Below are 15,672 nucleotides of genomic sequence, written 5' to 3'. Positions count from 1 at the left end.
ACCTGCTCCCCGGACTCCCCTCCCTTTCCCTTGCCTCTCACCTTCTCGCCAACCCCCCTCCCTCCCCTTCAGTCCTCCCCCGGTCCCCCGCATCCCTCCCTGGGCGGCCCCAGGCACCTCCGTCTTCTCCCCGCACCGAGGTACCAGTCACTTAGTTAAAACCGTTCAACCGTCACTTGGCCGCTCCAGTCCCGCCCCCGTTGCCCGGTTTCAAAATGGCCGCCCACGCTTCCACAACCTACTTCCACCGTTCCAGAGACTTGTGGGCCCCACGCGCCTGTCTCCACGGTAACCAGGTATCAACAGGCGCCTGCCACTTGGTGGCCTGGTGAAAGCTGGGCTCAACACCCTGGTGCAGGAGGCCTGGAGGGCTGAGGGTGCTGGAGACAAAGTTTGTGATAGGAAGGCCTTCAGGGAGTTCCTTGTGGATGTTCTGATAGCCCTTACTCGTCCTCTGTGCAATCGGGCTTTTGTATAAAATATCCTCCTAAAAACACGTTTGATCGCCTTGTGGGAATGGATCCGACTGCGGCTTAACACCCGCCTCCTCTACAAAACAGGGACCCAATCAAGCCATCTCATGGAGTTGTGGGTAGTCTATAAGGTAACACGTGGAAAGTGCCTGGCAGAAAGGAATCCAATAGATTAATGATTTTCGTTTGTTTTCTGATGCCTAACAGTTAAGGATTCATGATTTTGCCCTACATTCCTGATTTTCCAAACTTTAGCATGCATTAGACTCACCGGAAGAGTTCTAACGGGCTGTTGGGCTCCGCCCCCCAGAGTTTGATTCAGGAGGTCAGCGGTGAGGCTGGAGCATTGCTGTTTCTGGCAAGTTTTCAGGCGATGCTGATACTGATGGCCTAGGGACCGCAACCTGAGAAACACACTCCTAGACAAGCCATCCGTGTCTCCCCAGGACCTCGGGGAGACATCCAGGTGGCTTCCAAAGGGCTGCATCATCTCATCCCTGTTGTCCCTCCATCCAGCTCATCTCCATTCTCCCTACAGACGTCCTCCACAGGCCAGTCTCAGAGGGACTTGAATATCCTTGATCAGCCTGCTCTTTCTCCTCCAGACTGTATTCCCCTCAGTAGCGCCCTCTGGAACACCACTCCCTACTTTGTCACTGGCTGACCCCTTTCCTTCCCTAGGGGCTTGTCTGTAATATATGACCAGTCCCCACCCTTCCCCTGACAACACTAGGCCATGAGTACTTCCCAGTGAATCCCAGGCTCCGGGAAGGGTTTTCTCCATCACTATTGTTCCCATCTCTGTCCAACACAGCACAGGACAGATGTTCTGTGTAAACGACAGCTGATGGAAGTCTGTCCCCCAGGGCCCCAGCCCCTCAGGCCACGGAGGAGGGATTTCATCTGAGGGAAGAAACTCACTAGCTATGTGCCTGAGCCCGTCTACACTCATGAACAGAATAACAGAGACTTCAGTATCCTCATGGCACCCCTCCCTGCCCCCCACTCAGGAAGGAAGCCCTAGCAGGGGGAGGTTCCTCAGATCAGCATCATTTATGCCGGCAAGACTGGTAACCACCCACATGGCCATTAGTGAGACGGTAGAGTAATTTATGGGATGTGTGTCCTAGAGGAGGCACTGCAGACATGTCTCTCTCTCTCTCTCTAAAAGGATGTGTGCCCTACTTGTATGTCTCAGGAATGATCTCCTCGTTTTATTGGGTTGGTGATAAAAGCAAGGAGCAGAAATGAGACTAGCATTAGGCAAAGTATCTAAAGACGCCAGCTGACGCCTGGGGGGCTCCGTCGGTGAAGCATCCAACTGCAGCTCAGGTCGTGAGCTCCCGGTGTGGGGGTTCGAGTTCCACTCTGGGTTTGCTGCTGTCAGCACAGAGCTTTGGATCCTCTGTCCCGCTCTCTGTCTCTGCCCATCCTCTACTCTCTCTCTCTCCAAATGAATAAACTTTAAAAAGTATATAAAAGTGATGTATACATATAAATATAACTTATATAATATAAAAAAAGTAAGGTGTAGAAATGAAGATAATCATCATTAGTCAACAATTTATTGAGTACCAGACACTAGTCTAAGAAATTTACAGATATTAAGTTGCTTAACTCTCTAAGAGGTCCATGAGGTAGATGCTATTATCATCCCATTTTACAGATTAGCAAACTCGGGCCCAAGGAGGTGAGATCACTGGCCCAAAGCCACAGAGCTTGAGAGGGACAGAGTTCGCACTGATACCTAGGGACTCTGCCTCTAAAGTCTGTAATTGTCACCACTTTATCATACTAGGTACCACCTGAGTAGAGTGAAGGAGAAAAGGAATGACACACATATGTACACACACATGTATACTGCTACGATTTGCCCAGAAGGCCTGAGTAATCGGTCAACACAGCCTGGGTATTGGAGAAAGCCTGACTTTCCACTGTACACTCATTTGTACCTTTTTAATAAAAATTTTTCTTTCCATTTATATATTATTGGGAAACAGAGACAGACAGAGCATGAGGGCGGGAGGGGCAGAAAGAGAGGGAGACACAGAATCTGAAGCAGCTCTAGGCTCCGAGCTGTCAGCACAGTGGACAGAGGATCTGAAGTAGGCTCTGCACTGTCAGCACAGAGCCCGATGCGGGGCTCGAACCCACAAGTGGTGAGATCATGACCTGAGCCGAAGTTGCACGCTCAACTGACTGAGCCACCCAGGCAGCCCTATACCTTTTGAATTTTTAGCCTGCACTTTCACCCTGTGTGTTGGATTGAACAGGGCCTGTTTTTTGTTTTTTTCTAGAGGACTCTGGAAGGAGAAGCAGTGAGGAGCAGAAGCCAGATCACACAGGCACCTCCTGCAAAGTGAGAAGTGACTGCCCTCAGCCAGCTGCTGACTTTAGCTGCAAGGTTGACCATGAGGAGCCAGGCAGCATGGGCGGCTGGCACAGAGCTAGACGGTGGCGGTTTTCTGGGCTCCTGTGGGACAAGGTGACTGAAACTTCGCTCAGATCCCAGGTTTGCACTTCCTCTGTGACCTTGGGCAAGTTATTTAACCTCTCTGGGCCTCCTTTCCTTGACTGTAAAACGCAGAAAATGGATCTAATACAGTTGCTGAGAAGGTTAAATGAATTATGTACCAAGAGCTTGGAACAGTGCCCAGCACATAGTAAATCCTATGGGTTTTCTATTACTGTTATTAAAACAACCTTGTGTAACTTTTTAGCATGACTTGACAATGGTGAATGATCCTTACATTTCTCATCTTTACTGACTCTCCCTGCACTACTGGTTTTCCTGCTCCTCTGTGGGGCTCCTTTTTCTCTCTCCTTTGTACGCTCGTCTTTCTTGTGTGAGGACACCACTTGAAAAGTCACTGTCTGGGGCGCCTGGGTGGCTCAGTCAGTTGAACATCTGACTTCAGCTTGGGTCATGATCTCATGGCTCCTGAGCTGGAGCCCTTATCAGGCTCTCTGCTGTCAAAGAAGCACCTGCGTCAGATCTGTCCCCCTCGTCTCCTGCCCCTCCTTCGCCCATGCTCTTTCTTTCAAAAATAAACATTAAAATAAAAAGGGTCACTACGTGCTTATGGAGCCTTTATGTTAACTCAAAAAAGAAGCCCCTTTGGGTCATCTTCAGCCTTGACCTTCAGCCCCTGTTGGTTTCCACCCTGCCATGCAGACATCCCTTATGTAGTTCCCAACCTGCACAACTGTACGTGATCACTCTGACTGCCAGTTAACCACCATCTGCCCATTCTCCCTCTTCTGCCTTTCTAATAGAAGCCCAGTGCAGGGCGACTGGGTGGCTCAGTGGGTTAAGCGTCCGACTTAGCGCAGGTCCTGATCTCCGTTTGTGAGTTTGAGCCCTGCGTTGGGCTCTGTGCTGACAGCTCAGAGCCTGGGGCCTGCTTCGGATAGTTTCCCCTCCTCTGCCTTTCCCCAGCTCATGGTCTGCTCTCTCTCTCTCGCTCTCAAAAATAAATAATAAAAACAATTAGAAGCCCAGGTTTTGGGAGCCCAGCCTCCAAAAGGAAACCTCAGCCCCAGTCTGTTTGGGTGGCAGGGGGAATCCTGAGGCATCCTAGTGAGTCAGGACGGCTCCACCACTCTGACCAATGACTGGTTCAGGATGGGCACGTGAGCCAATTTTGGCCAATGAGATGGAGGAGGAAGTGTGCAGGGAGATGCGTTGGGAAAAAGACCACCTTGCTTCCAAAGGGACAGTATGGGAGAGATGCCTCTCTCTTCTTGCACAATAAATTATCCTATGTGGTTGTGATGCCCGGATCTGTGGCAGTCACTTTGGGGCCATGAGAGGAGCCCAAGTGGAGCCAAGCCTTCAGCAGAGGGTGACTGAACAAAGAGATTGGGAACCACAAGACCCTCCTGGAGCTGGGGATTGTCTCTTGCCCAGAGCTCTCCCCACCTCTGGCGACTGGAAATAGAGATCATCTCAATGTTTCAGCCAGCGCTGGTCAGGATCTTGTTACCTGCGGCTCAACGCTTTCCTTACCTTTTTTTTTTTTTCCGATAATGTTTCAAGTTTTTATTTAAATTCTAGTTCGTAATATTAGTTTCAGGAGTAGAATCAGTGATTCATCACTTTCATAAACACCCAGCGCTCATCCCAAGTATTTCCTTACTGACATGAATATATAAACACCCTAAGGGTGACTCTTCAAGGTGGGTCTTCTCCCTCCTGCCCATGGCTACCACACCCACACGTGGGGCCTCGGTTCCCCCATCAGTCTCCAGCCTCAACCACACCTGGAGACTCTGCCCAGAGGTTTCTGTGCCCTTCTGATGCCGTCCTGGATGTCCTGTTAGCCCCTCACGCCCGCCATGTTCCAAACCAGTGTCACTGTCTCCCCTCAAAGCTGTTTTCTTCTCCCAGGTTCCCATCTCGGGCAGGCAACCATCCTAGGGCCTTTTCCCTGTCCTTGTCCCTCCCAAGTCTGTAAGGTCCACACAAGACCCATGCACTTGGCCTCCTGAGCATGACCTCCACTGCCCCTCCCCCCTTTCCTCAGCCCTGCCCAGCCCCATCATCTCCTGCTCTGTTCCTGGCCCAGCCTCCCCTGTGCACCCGGCCTCAGTCTTCCCCCTCCGGTCTACCTCCACACAGCAGCTCAAGCCCAAACCTAACGATAGCCCTCTCCTGCTCAAAATCCTTCCATGGCTCTCTAGTACCCTCAAGAGAGAGGCCAAGTTCCCAAGCTGGCCATTTAAGGATACTTAAGATGCACCCATGACCACCACTCCATTCTCCTTCCCCCTTCAGCCCATAGTCCAGTCAGGTAAACCGTGGCCAGAGGCTGACATATGACACACTTTCCTACCTTGGACAAGGTTCCTTGGACCTGGAGTGCCTTCACGTGCCCCTTCCCGAATGCTATCAAGGTCCAGCTCAAAGGCCCCATCCCTTCTGTCCCCTCCATGGCTTGGCAGAGGTTACGGTTGAGGAGACGGGCCTGTGGCGCCGCGTACTATGACTGACGGATCATCTTGGAAGGAGGCAAATCTGGGGGCAGTAGACAGAGCATCAGTCCCCTCCCAGCTCTGTGTCTAAGACAAGGGACCTCCACCCCCAGTGCCTCAGTTTCCTCATCTATGGAAAAGGATGATGATACCATTGTCCTCGTGTGTAAAGAAACAGAACCTGGAACAGAACCGGGCGAGAGAAAGCGTCACAGAATAACATGGCAGCCTCTGTGAAACCCTCTTCAGGGTTCCTTCAGTTATTATTGCCATTTTACAGATGAGGAAAACTGAGAATTACAGAGGTGAAGCGACTGCCCGCAGACAGCGGCAGGACACGGCTGAGCTGGGGTTGGAGCCCCAGCAGACTGGCCCCCGAGCCCGGTGCACTCAAGCCATCAGTGCTCGGGAACCAGGGCCGGCTGTTCCAGCGGTGCCTGGGCTCAGAGCAGTGCCTTCCGTGCCACTCGGGTCCTGGCTGGGTCCTGCCTCAGCTTCCTGCCTGCCAGGCTGCCGGGGAGGGTTCTAAGGGCAGGCCTACCCCCCAGGCTCCCCACTTGGATCTCGATCCCAAGGGACACTTGAGATAAAACAAGGTCCATCTTCTCTCCCCTCCCCCCACACTCCTCAGATTTCAGGGCTGAGTTGTTATCCCTTCTTCTAGAAAGCCCACCCTGACCCTGCGGGCCGGATCAGGCATCCACCTCAGCCCTGCCTGCTCTGCCCGACAGCCTTCTCGAACGCGATGCCGGCCACCCTGTCTCCCCCACGGCAGTCTTGCCTATTCTGTGTGGGGACAGGTCTGTCTACCTCGCTGGACTAGGAACCCAGGAGAGCAGGGCCAGGGGCCACCTCAACCACAATGGCGTCCCCAGCACCGCTCAGCCTGGGGTCTGCTCAAAGGAGGGGGTTTGGGATGAGTGGATATATTGTGTCCATTTGACAGACAAGGACATCTGAGCTCAGACCAGGGTAGCCACTTGCCCATGGTATCGTGACCAGTCGAGTGCCCGAAATGAGGTCCGAGCCCAGAGCCTGCTCGAACTGGCTGAGGGAGAGGCAGGTGGAGTCAGTAAAAGAGTGAGACACAAGGGGAGTGAGAGAGAAAGACAGAGATGGTGGGAGAAAGCCAGCGTGGGGGGAGGGAGAGAAGGTGGTAGGGGGAGAACCAGGCAGTGGCGGTGAAACCTGGGACAGGGACAGGTAAAAAAAGGACGGACAGCTGGTGGCGGTGCCTCAAGAACTTGGGCATGCGCTCGTGGACGGTCCAGTATAGCAGCTTCAGTCACCCGGGCCCCTGGGCCACAGGCCAGGTCCATCCAGCCTCAGGGCGCTGGCCCCAGCTACCTGGGGATGGAGGCATAGTCGGCGCGCGAGCCGGCGGCCAGCTGCTGGTGCGGATCCGGCTGGGGGTTCACTATGTCCGCCTGATCGTCCTCATCCTCTCTGGAGCTGGCAGGACACGAACTGGGCAACAGGATGAGCTCCGTGAAGCCATGAAGGTCGGACACGTAGCGGAAAGTCTGCAGCACGAGCATCATGGCGACCAGGCCCAGGAAGAGGTAGGCTACAGGGACGGCGGAGGGGCAATGGGTGGCCTCGAACCCCCGGGACAGGGCCGGGTCCCCCTGAGACCCTCCAGGACAAGGCTGTGCCCCCACCCTTGGTCTCCGGCCAGCCACTCCACTCACCTGTGACCAGCACCTTGTAAAGGGCCCGGTAGGGCTGGCCCGGGGCCTCTCCAGGCACATAGTCACCCAGGCCGATGGTGGACAGAGAGATGAAGCAAAAGTAGAAGGCATCCAGGAAGCTCCAGCCCTCCTCGAGGTGCGCAAAGATGGCAGCTGGCACCAGGAAGCAGGTAGTCACTACGACTCCCAGCAGGACCACCAGGTGCCAGCAGGCCATCCGCCGGAGGCCCCAGCCCCAGCGCACGGCCAGCCGGGAGAGGGGTGCGTGGGTCACAAGCAGCATCAGGCGCTGGGCCGAGGAGGTCAGCAGCAGCATGGTGGCTGGCACACCCAGGAGCGCGAAGGCAATGGAGAAGGCCTTGCCTGCATCGGTCAGCGGCGTCGTGTACCCATAGCCTGCAGGGTCGGGGGACCGTGGGGAAGCCTTCCGTCAGCCTGGCCCCTCCATTCCGGAGTCAGCGGCCACCCTAAACTGACACTTAATTTCACCCTGGAAACTGCCCCTCCCACAGTCTCTCACCTCAAGTGATGGGGATGACAAGCTAGCACACCCGCCCCCTGGGGACGCGTGTGATACTCCTTGGACACTCTGGGCTACCCCAAAAAAGGAAAGAACAAAAAACAAATGGTTAAACTGCTAAGAGTCTCCACCAGTTTATAAGAAAAAAGCAATCCCATCAATAGTCTGAAGTCCAAGAACTCCCTACCATCTGAATGCTTTGCTAGAGGGAAAAACCACCTTAGCCTGACCATAGCTAGGCCTCCACTAAGCTGTGAGTGCTTTTTAGCATCTGAAAGTCTCTCTGGAAACTTCCCCTTTGACTTTGCCTCCCCCCTGCCCCCCCCTCCCAGTGCCCTGTATATAACTGGTTCTCCCCATCACAGGGCAGCTCTTCCTGCCCACGGGTCCTGTCCCTGGGCTGTAATAAAATCACCTTTTTTTTTTAATGTTTTATTTATTTTTTATACAGAGAGAGACAGAGCATGGGAGGAGGAGGGGCAGAGAGAGAAGGAGACACAGAACCAGAAACAGGCTCCAGGCTCTGAGCTAGCTGTCAGCACAGAGCCTGATGCGGGGCTCGAACCCACGAACGTGAGATTTGACCTGAGCCCGAGTCGGGGGCCTAACCGACTGAGCCACCCAGGCGCCCCTAAAATCACCTTTTTGTACCAAAGAGGTCTTCCAAGAATTCTTTCTCGGACATCAGCTCCACCCCCACCCACACCCAGCCCCGCCCAACCCTAAAAGTTCATCAGTGGCGCGTCCATCCGTCCACAGCCCAGGCCATGGGCCGGTGCCCTTGACTCTCTCACATCCACTCTCCACCTGTCCGTGACTCTCGTCTCCAATTTCAGATAGATCCTGAACTTGCTTGCTCACTTCACTGCACCCCAGTCAGTCCCACAGCCCTACCCTGGGCCTGCCTAATGCAACAGCCTCCTCCCTGGCCTCTCTTCTCCCCTGACCTTTGCCAGGAGTCTGTTCCCCCACCCCACCCCGCACACGCCAGAGGGACCCTGTGAACATCTGAGTAAGGTCATGATCGTCCCACACTTAGAGCCCCCTTGTGGCTCCAACCCACTCAAGTAAAAGGAAATCACGACCCACAAAACCCCACACGATCTAATGGCAGCACGCTCCCACCTGGGGCCTTTGCCCTGACTGTTCCTTCCCCCAGGGCTGGTTCTCTCTTCCTCCTTCAAGTCTCTGCTCAAATGTCCGCTTTTCAGTGGAGCCTTCCCTCCCTCACCACCTTATTTGAATGGTTACACGTTCTTCCCCAACTGTTGTTTTTGGTTTGTGTTGATAGCACTTCACCCTTTGACATACTAGGTGGTTTAGGAATTTGCTTAGTGTCTGTCTCCCCACGAGGGTGCAGCTCCAGGAGGGCAGGGACCTGTCTGTGTTGTTCCCTGCTATAGCCCTGGGGCTTGGCATACAGCCCGCACTTGATCAATAGTCAAAATAATGAATGAAAGGTGTAGGTTCCAGTTTGGCTCAGGGCCTCGGTTTCTCTTTCTCTAAAATGGGTGTGCCAAGCCCCACTGGGCTCCTAGAGGACTGAGGGAACACAGGACCACAGACAGAAAGATGGGGGCGCCTGGGTGGCTCAGTTGAGCCTCCAATTTCGGCTCCGGTCATGACCTCACAGTTCGTGAGTTTAAGCCCCGCATCAGGCCCAGTGCTGACAGCACGGAGTCTGCTTCACATCCTCTGTCCCCATCTCTCCCTCCCCTCCCACGCTTGTGTTCTCTCTCAAAAATAAAGAAATGTTTTTAAGAATTATTTTTTAAAAAACACCAGAAAGATGATAAATGGGAATTCAGGCGTTGGAGATACTGCTCACGTTAGCAATGTATAATTTAAAGTCTCTTTTTATTTTACAAAAAAATCAAACCAAAGCGTCAGATATATGACTGGGGCAGTAAGGGCCCTGGCTTATGTTGACAGTAAAATGTCTTGTCAAAAGACCACAGATTGAGTCCTGTGATCAACAAGAAAATGTGGAAACACGCCACACAGGAAGGGACATTCACTTGCGCCTGTCTTCTATATAAAAGGACCCTGGTTTTGATATACTCAAAAGAACTGAGGGGCGCCTGGGTGGCTCAGTCGGCTAAGCGTCCGGCTTCGGCTCAGTTCACGATCTCACAGTTCGTGGGTTTGAGCCCACATCGGGCTCTGTGCTGACAGCTCAGAGCCTGGAGCCTGCTTGGGATTCTGTGTCTCCCTCTCTCTCTGCCCCTCCCCCTGCTTGCGCTGTCTCTGTCTCTCAAAAATAAATAAAAAACATTAAGAAATTAAAAAAAAAACATTAAAAATTTTTTTTCTTAAGTAAGCACATTCTGACACATGCTACAACACGTGATAAGTGAAGCAAGCTAGTCACAAAAGGACGAACACTGTAGGACCCCACTTGTCGGAGGTGCTGAAAGTAGGCCGATTCGTAGAGACAGAAAGGAGAGTGGTGGTTGCCAGAGGCTGGGGAGAGCGGGCAATGGGGAGATAACTGTGTGATGGGTGTAGTTTCAGTTTGTGGGTGTGTGTGGTGTTTTTTACGTAAGCCCGACGTGGGGCTTGAACTCATGAGGCTGCAAACCACAGTCACATGCTCTATGGACTGAGCCAGGCAGGCGTCCTATAGTTTTCACATTTGCAGGATGAAGAAGGTTCTGGAGATGACCAGTGGGGATGGTTGTATTAATATGAACATACTGAATACCACTGACCTGTCCACGTAAAATCAGCTAAGAGGGTAGGTACACTTTGTTATGCACATTTTACCACAATTTTTCAAAATTGGGGCAAAAAAATAATTCTCTGGGACATGGACACCTAGAACAAAGACATTTCCCCCCATGCAGCTTGGCAGGACTCTGGAATAATTTCTGGTCAAGGAGTTATACATGAGAGAAGCAAGCAACTTCTAGAAAGTGTCCTTGAGTGCCTGGGTGGCATGGTCGGTTAAGTGTCTGACTCTTAATTTTGGCTCAGGTTATGATCTCATGGTCAGTGAGTTTGAGCCCTGCATCGGGCTCTCCATTGCCAGTGCAGACCCTGCTTGGGATTCTCTCTCTCCTTCTCTCTCTGCCCCTCCCCCACTCTCTCTCTCTCTCTCTCTCTCACATATGCACTCAAAATAAATAAATAAACTTAATAAAAAGTGTCCTTAGGGGTGCCTGGGTGGTTCAGTCGGTTGAGCATCAGACTTTGGCTCAGGTCATGATCTCACGGTTTGTGGGTTCAAGCCCTGCGTCGGGCTGTGCTGACAGCTCGGCACCTGGAGCCTGCTTCGAATTCTGTGTCTCCCTCTACCTCTGCCCCTCCCCACTCATGCTCTGTTTTTGTCTCAAAAATAAACAAACATTTAAAAAAATTTTTTAAGTGTCCTTCAAAAGGGGAGAATGCCTATCCCCTCTCTTTCCTCCCTCCTCCTATTGGCTGGAACACAGACCTGAAGGCTGGGGCTGGGCGGCCATCTTGGACCATGAAGTGACTGGGAATGGAAACCGCATAGAGGAGCACGAGGGTCTCTGATGTGGTTACGTACCAGTCTTGGACTGACAACCTTGAATGTGAGCAAGAAATAAACACTCACCTACTTAAACAATTGTTATGTGAGGTTTACCCCTCACATATGGCTCCAACCGTCATTAACGACAAGGATTTGGATGGAGAAACTCCAGCGGCCACGCTGAAATGACAGGCTTGCTAATGACACATAAACCTTATAAACAGAGACATCATGGAGTTAGCACGGAATGGGGTCTGAGCCTTGACTCACTGCCTCGAAGAGCCGAGTCCAAGTCAGGGCTTTGCCACGTATTCCCTGTGTGACCTTGGCCGTGTAGTTTCTTCTCTCCGAGCCTCAGTCTGCTCCGAGTACCGCAAAATGGGCTCAAAACAATTCCTTCCTCAAGCGCAGTTGCAATAATCCTGCCAGGTTGGAACCGGGCAGAGCACTTAGCAAGGGCACAGAGAGTGAGCACGACCGTACCGCTCACTTCCTCTCTCCCGCTCCAGGTTCCCGGTTCCCTGTTCTGGGCGGGCTGAGTCTTCCACCCCGGCCTTAACCGCAGCCCCAGGGCTTCCGCCAAAGACGCTGGCCTAAGGCAAAAGCAGGGGTGCTGTGGGAGCCGTCTCTCTGACTGATGTCCAGTTTTCTACCTCGCTAGATACATTCAGGCCTCCTGATTTCATCAGCAATGACCATGACAATGACAATGATAGCCGAGGCTAAACCTCAGTTATTACCAGCACGGCAAGGACTCCCTCCTTGACCAAACGTCAGTCAGGTTCCTCTGAGCTCTCTTCGTGACTAGGCCGGTTTCAGCGGGATCCTGAGCCAGTTTACTAAGAATTCTCCCCGCTCTGTCGCCCCTCTTGGTAATTTTTCTTTTTTAAATTTATTTTTGAGAGACAGAGACAGCGCAAGCAGGGGAGGGTCACAGAGAGAGGGAGACACAGAATCTGAAGACAGGCTCCAGACTCTGAGCTGTCAGCACAGAGCCCGATGCGGGGCTCAAACCCACGAACTGTGAGATCATGACCTGAGCCAAAGCTGGACGCTTAACCGAATGAGCCACCCAGACGCCCCTCTCGGTAATTTTTCTATCTCCTGAGCCCTCACTCCACACTTGGCTCTAAATTTCCAGCTGTTTTTGCTATATTCAGAATTGAGGTCGGTGTCGCTCCCCTCTTGTAATAAACTATCATTTTTAAAAATGGTTATGTATTTTTGAGAGAGAGCAAGTGGAGGAGGGGCAGAAAGACAGGGGGAGACAGAGAATCCCAAGCAAGTTCTGCTCAGTGCAGAGCCCAACACCGGGGCCGATCTCACAAACTGTGAGATCCTGACCTGAGCCAAAATCAGGAGTTGGATACTTAACTGACTGACCCAGGCTTCCCAATAACTTACCATTTTTAACAAGTATCCAAATAAACTTTGTGGGGGACCTGGGTGGCTCAGCCAGTTAAGGTTAAGTGTCTGCCTTCCACTCAGGTCATGATCTCACAGTTTGTGAGTTCGAGTCCCCCATTGGACTCTCTGCTGTCAGCATGAAGCCTGCTTCAGATCCTCTGACTTCTCTCTCTCTACCCCTCTCCTGTTCCTACTCTCTCTCTCTCTCTCTCTCTCTCTCTCTCTCTCTCTCAGAAAAAATAATAAACTTAAAAAAAAAAAGAATAAACTGTCTCACAATACACAGGCATATCACGCTTCTTCACGCAAGCCTTTGAAGCCTGGTATGGTGCGCCGGTTAAAAGCGTGGGGGCTCTGGGGCCTCATGGCCCCCATTCAGATTTCCTCCCTACGCCTTCCCAGCTGTGTGGTCTTGGGCAAATTGTCCCACCTCTCCGGGCTTCAGTTTCTACTGCTGAAGAAATAGGGCCGCACATGGCATCGGCCTCACGAGGCTGTTTTGTTGACCAAGTTACAGCCGGTATGTGCTAAGTTCTGTTACAGCTCCTATGTGCTAAGTCCTCTCCGCAGGCCTCACTACTACTGAGAAGTGGGGAGTGTGAGGATCTCCATTAGAGGTGAGGGAGGACACTGAGGCCCAGGGGAGCAGCAGCTGAGCAGGAATCCACCCAGGCCTTGAGTTTGGTTTCTGCCCCTGTCCCGCCTGGAGCAACCTGTCAGAAGCCACCGGGATCTGGGAGGAGGCAAAGGGACATTGATGTGACCAGTGGAGCCCAGAAGCAGGTCGGGCAGGCCCAGCCAGCTTGGCAGAAGAGAGGCTGGGAGGAGCATCTGGCCCTGCTGCCTGTGGTCTTGGTTTGCTGGTCCACAGAATGGGCATCACACAATGGGTGGCACCAAAGGTTAGGCCACCTGCTACTTCCACAGGAGGGGGAGTTAAGAGTCTGGGCCAGTCCCAGTCGCCCCCCTTCCAATTCCCCCGCAGAGATGAAGAGGAAGTTTGGGGGCTAGATAAGGGCAGTGAGAGGACCCGCAGAACCTGACAACAAAGGAATTTCCCAGGTCTGGTCACCGATGTAAGAAGGGACTTTCAGGGTAGGGCTGGGGAGAGAGGTGGATTCCATCTGAGGTAGGGAGGTGGGGGCAGGGCAGTGGTGTTCTGAGAAGGAGATATGGGGAGCCCAGTATCCTGGTTTGGAATGGATCCTGCTTTGGGGTTGCCATCCTGAGTCCAGAGGAAGGAGAGGACAGACACCAGTGGGGGCATCTTGTGGATCACAAATGGGAGACTGGGAAGGGAGTCATCAGGCGAGGGGGCTTCTGAGCCCAAGGATGCCTGAAGGCACCTGATGTGGGTAGGCAGGGCTAAGAGGATGATGGGAGGGGCCGGTGTCCCAGGTCCCGGCGGGAGTGTGTGGGGGGGAAAGCAGTAACGGTCCTGAGTGGATACTGGGGAGGGCTCCAGGGCGCTGAGGTCCTGGGGCATCCTTGATAGATGGGAGAATTTCGGGTCCAAAGCAGGCTGGGGCAGTGTTGGGGTGGAGACAGAAGTCCCATTTGTGGGTCTGGAGAAGACTGGAGGGGTATCTGGTCCCCAGAAGTTCCCATGCTTAGGCAGTCCAGGGTGGGCAGGGGGGTCTCAGGACAGGGTAGCAGGTGCGGAGAGCACAGTCCCTCCGCTGGCCTCCTGTGGAGGGGGGGGTGTCAAGCAGGATTCGGCAGTGTGTGTGGTGGGCACAGGGGTCCCTGGGAGAAGGTCCAGGTGGCTCTGGGGTCTTACTGAGGGGTACAAGGGTCTAGAGGGTGCTGAGAGTCTCACCTAGGGGTTCTTGGGTTCAAAGAGGCTCCTCTGGGGAGTCTCTGGTGTGGGAAGTGCTAGAAGCTTTGCTGGAGCCGGTTCTGGGACTGCAGAGGTGGAAGTCCTGGCTGAGGGACTTCTGGCTGGAAGGTCAGTGGTCCTTCCCGGAGGTGCTCCAGTCCCCCCACGATGGGTCCCTCTCATACACCCACAGTTGGGAGCTGCTGAACTGGAAGTCCCAGGTTCAGAGGGAATGGGGGTGGCCCTTCTGGGAGGAAAATCCTGCCTTGGAGGCTCCCAGGCTCAAGATGAAGGAGTCCTGTGTCTGCAATCAGGACTGCCTGCTGGGGAATATGAGGAAGAGGATGGTTCTTGGTCTGGAGGAGGGCTGGGGGTGGGGGTGGGGGTGGAGCCTGGCTGGGGACTGGTCTAGGTCCAAAGGGCAGAAGTCACCGATTGGGGTCCCTGGTCCTTGTTGAGGGGTCTGTACTGGCAGTAAAGTCTTTAATGATGGCACCCTGAGAGGGTGTGGAGACTCGGGGTCCTTGCTGGGGCACCAGGGTCAGGAGACTGGGGTAGGATTTTCCAAGGGGGCATCCCCAAAGGACATATCTGGAGACTCAGGAGATAGTGTTGTAAAGAATGGTGGTCCGAGCCCAGAGAGAGGGGCAGAGGTCCTTGTGTGGCTGTGGTCTGGGTTCAGAGGGGGAGAGGAGTCCTAGGCTCGGAGGGGGCTGGACGGACATGGATCTCCCAGGGGGGTCATGCAGAGGAATGGGGTCCCAGATGCTCCCTGAAAGGTACTCTGAGGTCAGCCCTAGTCCTAGAGGGAACTGGGAGAAAAGGTTTGGATGGGGGCTTCCCGAGGGGGGCTGACCCCCCCGGTGCGGGTCCTGGATCCTCGATGGGAGGCTGGGGGGGGGGGTCCCAGGGGTTCTAGCCCCAGGGCCGAGTGCGAGTGAACCGCTGGAATAAGAGTATTTCGTGATGACTCCCGGGTCCCCAGGTGGGGCGGCGCTCACGTACCCACGGTGGTGACCAGCGTGCTGGCGAAGAAGAGAGCCGAGGCAAAGTCCCAGGCGGGGTCGGAGTTGTTGGCGGGCCCCGAAGCGTTGGCGAGAGCGGCGCGCCCCAGCCGTCCGGCCGCCAGCACCCTCTCCACGAAGGCGTCCAGGGCGGGGGCGGCCACACACGGGCTGCGCCGCAGCAGCTCCTCGCGCAGCGTCTCCAGCTCGGCCCGGAGGCGAGCTTCGTGCGGCCGCTCCAGCCGCGCCACCAGCAGCGCGCCCAGCACCAGGTACACGGCGTACGCC

The 15,672-nt window shown here is 54.0% G+C and overlaps 1 protein-coding gene and 1 long non-coding RNA gene across 2 annotated transcripts; one reads left to right on the top strand and one right to left on the bottom strand.

The window, feature by feature from the left end:
- The first annotated feature begins 312 nt into the window (after positions 1–312).
- Positions 313–3,198, top strand: LOC115280453. Its single transcript, XR_003903780.1, has 2 exons — positions 313–604; positions 2,771–3,198. It is a non-coding gene; the product is annotated as an uncharacterized LOC115280453 (long non-coding RNA).
- Positions 3,199–5,691: 2,493 nt separating this feature from the next.
- KCNK6 (potassium two pore domain channel subfamily K member 6) lies at positions 5,692–15,671 on the bottom strand (the record flags this gene model as incomplete). Its single annotated transcript, XM_029924284.1, has 3 exons — positions 5,692–7,014; positions 7,139–7,534; positions 15,386–15,671. Coding segments are annotated over 3 exons (906 nt in total), but the record flags the coding sequence as incomplete, so codon positions are not given.
- Between the last annotated feature and the right edge of the window lies 1 nt (position 15,672).

Source organism: Suricata suricatta, chromosome 16 (genome assembly GCF_006229205.1).
Source record: "Suricata suricatta isolate VVHF042 chromosome 16, meerkat_22Aug2017_6uvM2_HiC, whole genome shotgun sequence".
In the NCBI taxonomy this organism is placed as follows: domain Eukaryota; kingdom Metazoa; phylum Chordata; class Mammalia; order Carnivora; family Herpestidae; genus Suricata; species Suricata suricatta.
Note: the sequence above shows the minus strand (reverse complement) of the source record. Positions and strands in the feature narration are given on the sequence as shown.